At 36.8% G+C, this 8218-nt stretch overlaps 1 protein-coding gene across 1 annotated transcript in view; it reads left to right on the forward strand.

The window, feature by feature from the left end:
• Positions 1-4439: 4439 nt before the first annotated feature.
• The window catches only part of bmp1a (bone morphogenetic protein 1a), an 84411-nt gene continuing 80632 nt past the window's right edge, over positions 4440-8218 (forward strand). Inside the window, exon 1 of the mRNA XM_016515684.1 lies at positions 4440-4638. Coding sequence (XP_016371170.1) covers positions 4494-4638 — 145 coding nt within the window. The 5' untranslated portion in view covers positions 4440-4493. The remainder of the gene's footprint in view (positions 4639-8218) is intronic.

An 8218-nucleotide genomic window follows, 5' to 3' on the forward strand; every position in this document is an offset into this window, starting at 1 on the left:
TATGTCTACATAAGTTGTGTTCCAAATTTTAAGTTGATATAAAAAAAATTGAGGTTCCTATGCAATTTTGTTTTGCGTTATACCACAAACAGCCACTGGGTGCCATCCAAACTCCATTGAATTTTTTTTGATGCATTTTTCTGTCACACATGTATCAATTTCTCTCTCAATATTACTTCTATGACAAAATAACCACCAAATATGAAATCTTGAGACTCAGACCTTTCCAACGATATGTATTTTGTCAAGAATATAATAAGTTTTGATTCTAAAAGACCGTAATACATTTGAAATATGATACCTCCCACTAAGGGGGAGGAGCCCGCTAAAAGATTTTAATTTAGGCGTTATACCAAAATTTTGTTTTATGCATTTCTGTCATAAATCTATCAATTTCTATCTCAATATTACTTCTATCACAAAATATGGAATCTTGAGACTCAGACCTTTCCAACGATATGTATTTTGTCAAGATTATAAACAGTTTTGATTCTAAAAGACCATAATACATTTTGTAATATGACTCCTCCCGCTAAGGGGGAGGAGACCGCTAAAATATTTTGAAATACCATTTCTATGGTATTGCAATATTCGATTTCAAAACAGTTTTCACAGGATACATTTTGAGATTTTAAGCTTTCAAATGGTATATAACTCATGATGATTACTAAAGTGATAGGGAAAAAGGCAACAAAATAAAGACTTTTTGAGACAAAGGTCAGAACTCCTGTTATGATGTAGATTTGTCATAGACTCTTGGTGCACTCTTGTCATAAATTAATCTATTACTGTTCCTACATAATGTGTAACAAAATAAAATGGTAAAATATCTATTTAGGAGTCTTAGACCTTTCCAACGATATATAGTTTGTCATGATTATATTAGGATTTAATTGTACTATAGTGAAGTAAACTTAGGCGTCCCGTATACGGGACGGTGACAGTTAAGGTTAATATCAGCTTCCATTGCAGTCGTTCTTGTTCGTTTTATTTGTTTATTTATTTTAAAGATCTGAGGTAAATGATCCTAAATTGTCACTGTCATTATGGTTGCTAATGTCAAGCAAAATGATATTCAAACTCAAATTTAAAGCAGCACTATGCAACTTTTTCTATGTTCATCATGAATTCATCTTCCAAACCGCGTTTTTGTCTTATTCCGAATCACTACGGTACACTTATAATAAGTACTTATATTTGGACTATTGTAGTCTGGTCGGGTCGTCACCGCTGCGGAGTAACACATACCTGCGTGAATCGTCAGAGACATAAACTTAGAGAAGTAGCTCCGGTTGGAATGTTCTTCCGCGGGATGTGTGCAGTTCTGTTTATTAACCGCTAGAGCGCCAAAAGTTACATAGCGCTGCTTTAAAAACTTTCATTGAACACAATCACTGATTTGACGATACAGAAATAGAATCTGCTATTGTGTGTAACTGTAGGCTATTAAGATAAGAAAACATTACATTAAAATAACAGACATTTGGCTACATTGACTGATAGATAGATAATTGATAGATAGATTTTTGATACATAAACTACCAAAACACTCAATATATTCTAATGAAATATCAGTTTCTTGATTATATTGGTTTCAAAGAGGCAACATATAACATATGCAGTTGCTTTTTTCCATGTATAAGAGACATATTATGTTATCGAAACCACGGCCTTGCTGTTGTGAGCATTTATGTCACTATAAAGTCTAGACAAGATGAACAATAAACAGGGAGTGGAAGACATCCTTAAACTTGGATAAATTAAAATTCACTCTACTTGACATGGACTCAAATGCAGGAGGGATTTTCCTTTGAGTATCATTATGATGAATTTGTGTATAGAAAGGAAGTGACTACAGACTTGTTTCATTTTTTGGCATCTCTAACAATAATTTGACGGGAACACAATGTCATCTGGGATCTCATATTGTATCAGATCCATACAAACAGTGCTGTGATTCAGTGTGATTCAGATTCATACATAATAAAGAAACGGCAATATCCCAACAGATGCATGAGAGGGGAATTCCACTATTCCACTCCACAGATGAGTGCTACAATGGCTCTGAGGATAAAAAATATGGAATTCCCCTTTAATAGAAAGAAAGGAAGCATGATATAGTAAGTCTGTAGCAATGCGCTGATTAACAATATTTACAAATCAGGGTTTATTCAGCTTTTATGAAGGTACATTTATGACTTTTTAAAGACCGTATAAGACCAAATGAAGAACATTTAAGGAATGCATTAAAGGAAACACAAAACCTTCTCTTGATGTAAATGAATCTTGAATAGCTCTGCTCCCAAAGGCTATAGAATACAGAAATAACTTCTGCCATACCTTCTGATCACACTGTAAAAAAGTCATGTTCTTCATCAGCATTTTTGTCTTGTTGTCCAGTGCAAATGTCTGCAGATTCATAAATCAAGATACATTTACTCGAGAAGTAAAATGACACAAGATGAAGTCTTGATTTAAGAGAAATGGATCAAACCGGTTTGATTATGATAAATAAAAAAAAGGCTCAGATAAATCAACTTCATTCAAGTTTGCCTACTCCATTGACAGATGGTTTGTTATGGTTTTGAGCATAAACTCACTTAATTTGGTTCAGTTTTTAAAACTTGCATCTCAAGTAAATGTAGATATGTGACCCTGGAGCACAAAAACAGTCTCAAGTCGCTGGGGTATATTTGTAGCAATAGCCAACAATACATTGTATGGGTGAAAATTATTGATTTTTATTTTATGCCAAAATCATTAGGATATTAAGTAAAGATCATGTTCCATGAAGATATTTTGTAAATTTCCTACTGTAAATATATTAAAACTTAATTTTTGATTAGTAATATGCATTGCTAAGGACTTCATTTGGACAACTTTAAAGGTGATTTTCTCAATATTTTGATTTTTTTGCACCCTCAGATTCCAGATTTTCAAATAGTTGTATCTCGGCCAAATATTGTCCTATCCTAACAAACCACACATCAATGGAAAGCTTATTTATTCAGCTGTCAGATGATGTATAAATCTCCCGTATGACTGGTTTTGTGGTCCAGGGTCACATTTTGAATTTGTGAACAAAAATACAAAGATATATTCTTTTAAAATGCAATGAATTTATGAATTTAAGATTATCTGCTGTGATTTAAGACCTTTCTGAGGCCTTAAATTGTGGAAGGGTGAATGAAGACTTTGCAAGACTTTTTTTTACGAGCTGCAGTAACCCTGCGAATAAATCAGATGACTAAAAATATGCAGAGATGAACATAAAAACAATAAATCATCATTATTGCAAAATAAATTCTAGCAAATGTTATCAGGACGCAATCTGAGATTAAATTACTGAGTGATACACTTAAAATGAATCTAGAATTGTATAGGAGATGGTTCAGATCAAATATACATTTATTAGCAAAATATTTACACTAAAATACTTAATTGCAGAGTGCAACAGCTGACTACTCAGAACTACAGTATTCCTGAGACACATATGGCTTGTGTCTACACTTTTCTTTTTTTTTGCCTATATGCGATATATTGAATATTTATTCTCCATAACGTTTTCAGCCAAAGTGATAGTGTACACTATGTAGGTGGCTCCTCAACCTCAACATGCTTGCATCATAACATAAACAATAATACTGATATATTTCATTTGACCATTATTGATTTAGATGGATGGATACGTAAAGAACATACATGGAACACTGTTCTGTAAAAACAGAAAACCCACACCGAGAGTATTACAAACTGAATTTTATACACTAAAATGTAAATTTGGAACAATAAAGTATACCTTACCTTACATTTTCAGAAGAAAAGTTACAAAAGCTGTCACTGAGGCGATACGCTTTCAAAAGGTAGCCTACACCTTTGTACCTTATTTACACCACACTGGTACCCTGAAGGTAGGTACATAGCTATAGTGTACAATAAAGTACCTAAATGGTACACATTAGTACCTGAAGTGTACATATTAATAGCTAAAATGAACACATTAGTACCTATTAGTACCAGAATGTACCTACAGTGTACATAGCCTAATGGGTAATGCCTTTTGTATCTTTTTTTCTCTGAGAGTGTACTATGCACAGTGAACACAATATATACAGAACTACAACGAACATAGCTATAGTAACACAGCACACAGAGACAACAACATACACTGGAAACACAACATAGGTAGCCTACACCGGGATCTCGGCATACATAGAGGCATGTCACAAACCAGTGTGAGAAGCACCAACACCTCCCTCCTACAAAGTTTGTAACCTATGCACTGGCACACAGCCCAGCTGCACAAATCACTTCACTGCTATGTGAGTGTGTCCCTCTCTGAGTGGTGTGTGTGTGTGTGGAGGCAGAGCTGCGTTTTTAAACCCGCCCTCGAGAGGGATCTCATTTCCCCTAAAACCTCCCATTTTTCCTCCCTCCCTCCTCCGATCATCTCTCTCCGTCTGTACCTCTATTCCTGCTCCACTAGCCCAATCATGGACCTCGCAGCGAGGTGTGCGCTCCTGCTCTCCGGCTTCGCCGTGCTCGCAGCGCTCGATCTGGACGCGATTGACCCCGGCTACTATGTGGAGACCAGCAGCCCGTCAGATGTGATCGACTACAAAGATCCCTGCAAAGCTGGTGAGCCCGAAAGACATTTATTTCCCCTGCTTTGATAAGATGCAAGCTTTCGCGCAAGCCACGTAAGGCTGCTGCGATACTGTGCGAACTATAAACTGTAGATGACAGCGCAGAATAAACACGCGATCCGCGGCATCAGTAAACACCAAAATGCTTTGCGCAAAGTGTTGTTGACACAACGATTTCTTAAAGACTACGCGATCTTTTTACACCAGACACGAAAATATTTACCTGGCGGTGTTTTTTTTTTTTTTTTTCGCCAAATCACAGCCGGAAAGTTTTTCTTCGTTTTGTTTACGAAAAGTTTCGCGAAAGTTTGAATTTGCGAACGGTGCGCCAACGATTGACATTTGTTTATTTGAAGTGTAAATTGCAGTTAAAAGTATGTGCAAAACATTTAATTGTTATTATGGGATGGATTGCAACAAAGTTGCAGATTGGGTTGCTATAGCAATGCATTTTTATTCCCTGGATAGTGTTCTCAGTTTTGGGGTTGGAACATCCCCCCCTTTGCCATGTCACTCTGTTGAATGACGTAGTGACCGGCCGGCTCGGTTTCCTGTAAAGGGTGCACTACGTCATCCATCACAGAAATTGCATTATGACGTAGGGGATGTAATTTATCACCAACAGTTATTATTGCATACTTTTTTCCTTTTAAATATGTGAAACTCTAAGAGTAGTGTGCTGCATTGTTGTCACATGACTTCCTCATATATATAATGCAGAAAGTGGCGCCCTGTTGTCATCTCAGAAACAAACATGGTTATTTTGCATTTGTAAATGCGAGAAAAAAAAAAGAAAACTCTTGGCAGACCAATGAAATGAGTAATCGTAAAATCATGTTTGATATTACGTATGTTACACAAATTAAAAGTCGCATACTATACACTGCAAATGTAGTATGTGTAGATGCTGTTTGGCACACAACCAAAGTTATAAAAAGCGCTTAGCTTGATGTCCCCAATTTCATGGCTAGACCAGACTTGTATCATATCCACATATTCCGGAGGATAACTTTATCTCGACCTGAATTCAACCAATTATGTCTGATATAATTATGGTTTAGTAGCTCTAGGGAAGTAATTAATTCTTTGGGTCCCAAGAGAAGCACTGTCTATTTTCACATTTCGTTTTATCAGGGCAAGCACCCTTATTTTGTCGTTCGCCAAGAAGAGGTTAGAGTTTCACAGCTGAAAATGTTTACTAAGAAGGAATGGTCCCAAATATGGCATGCCTAAACTTTGAGCATCTAACTAATGCTTGAGATTTCTTAAAGGTGCCTGCCTAAACTTTATATTGAGGTGATGTTAAAGTACTTTCTCCAATCCCAGTTAATATACAGAGAAAGTTTGAAGTAATCTTTTGGTAGATTGGTTTCCCTAAAGAGTGTTAACACTGTGACTTTGTGGTGCTATCAAAACATTGCTGTTTGTTTGACCATCCTGACCCAACAGAGCAAAATTGGCCTATCCAATGGGGTGAGATTGGGGCGGCATTACCTTTTTGGTCAACCAATGACAGACAAGGGGAGTTTTAGGGAAACCAGTTTATTTTTGCAATATATGATTCTAGAAAGTAACTTTATACTCTGTGCCATAATGCTCATTAATACAGGTTTGGAATGACCTGAGAGTGAATAAATGATGACAGAATTTTCATTTTTAGGTTGAACTATCACTTGAAGAGATCAAGCGTTAACTGATCTACTATGAAATTGAGAAATAGAACTTGAATGTAGTTTCTAGGGATGAAAGCACGCCAACAGAACATTAACCCCAATCTTGAGTTTGTGGTGGGATGTTACGGATTTCCTTTGTTTTGCCACCTGCAGGTTGACATTTGATTGGTTTTTACACCGTTAAGTGGATGGATTGAAACGAATCCAAGTTTCTTGAAGCTCACACCGGGGTCACTCCGGAGACGTGTAAAATCTCAGGGATCTTGGTCTCTATTAACTTGTCTGCTACTCCTCTCCACCTCCTTCCTAACTCCCTCTCTTTCATCTTCCTCTTTTTTACTCTTTCAGGCCTGGGTTTTTTCTATGTCCTCATTTGCAGCTGAATGGGGCCCTTGGCTGTTCATTTTTACATTTTCACCCCTCTGAGAGACAGACTTTCCTCTTAACAAGTGGCTATAGGACAATAACGCAGGCCACCAGCTGAAATTGGTATTCCAGGCAGATTAGGCTGGTTGACCCGCAAAGGCTCAGGGGGCGTCGATCTCATACTAGGATTAACTTCCCGGATTGTTCTGTCACTCTGTGATTCAGGCTCTCCAGCGACGTTAAGCCAAAGCGATTCTGTTTTGGTTGGTGACTCCTCGCTATCGCATTTCATGCATCATTCAAGTTAGCTTAGCTATGAGAAGTGGCCCTGTCTGCTTTCTCTATACATTTTTTAGTTTGTTTGGTTCGTGAACTTTTCATAAAAAGGAAGCAATGTATTTACACAGGTTGTTGTGAGTCACAGTTCACTCGCCGTTATGACGCGATACGCCGATTATCTGTTCATTCACAGCTGTTTATCTCCTTCTTTTATAAACAGTTTAATAGCACCGTCACCACAATTTCCGAACAAACGGATTTTGTGAGTTGCAAGCGGCCCAGCTGTAGCAGAGATTATGCGAGACGATAGGTCTGCGTGTACAAGAGAGGAGTAGGAACACGGATGTAATGGGCCGTGTTTACACTTCATCCAAATAGATGTGGTAGAATTAGGGCTGCACGATTCTTGCTAAAATGTGAATCACGATTTTTCTCCATGGGAATTGAGATCACAATTCTCTTACACGATTCTCATTTTTTCAACCAAAATTTATTGCACTCAAGTACAAAAAAAAAAACAAAAAAAACCCAGGACTAGAGCTGCACAATTCTGGATAAATTGAGAATCACGATTTTTTTTTTTGTCTCAAATAGAGATCACAAATCTCCCACGATTCTGAACTAAACAAAATAATGTGTGGCAAAATATGATTGCTGCAGTCTATTTAAAAGTGTTTAATTAATTTGAATGAAGTATTAACCATTTTAATATACACTACCAGTCAAAAGATTTTGAACAGTAAGATTTTTAATGTTTTTTAAAGAATTCTCTTCTGCTCACCAAGCCTGCATTTATTTGATACAAAATACAGCAAAAGCAGTAATACTGTGAAATATTTTTACTATTTAAAATAACTGCTTTCTATTTGAATATATTTTAAAATGTAATTTATTCCTGTGATCAAAGCCTCCTTGGTACGTCTCTGGACTTGGGAACATTTCAGTTGCGTTGCTGTCTATGCAGGGTCAGACAGCTCTCAGATTCCATCAAAAATATCTTAATTTGTGTTCCGAAGATGAACGAAGGTCTTACGGGTTTGAAACGACATGAGGGTGAGTAATCTTTTTGGGTGAACTAACCCTTTAAAGGGGTCATCAGATGCACTTTTACATGTTGTTTGAACATAAATGTGTGTTGGCAGTGTGTGTACACAACCACCCTATAATGATAAAAATCCACCCAGTGGATTTTTTAATCTATTAAAATCATTACCCCTTTCTCAAATCAAGCCGTTCTCAGCTTCTTGTCTGTGT

This window comes from Sinocyclocheilus rhinocerous, unplaced genomic scaffold (genome assembly GCF_001515625.1).
Source record: "Sinocyclocheilus rhinocerous isolate Xijiao unplaced genomic scaffold, SAMN03320098_v1.1 scaffold1198, whole genome shotgun sequence".
In the NCBI taxonomy this organism is placed as follows: Eukaryota; Metazoa; Chordata; class Actinopteri; order Cypriniformes; family Cyprinidae; genus Sinocyclocheilus; species Sinocyclocheilus rhinocerous.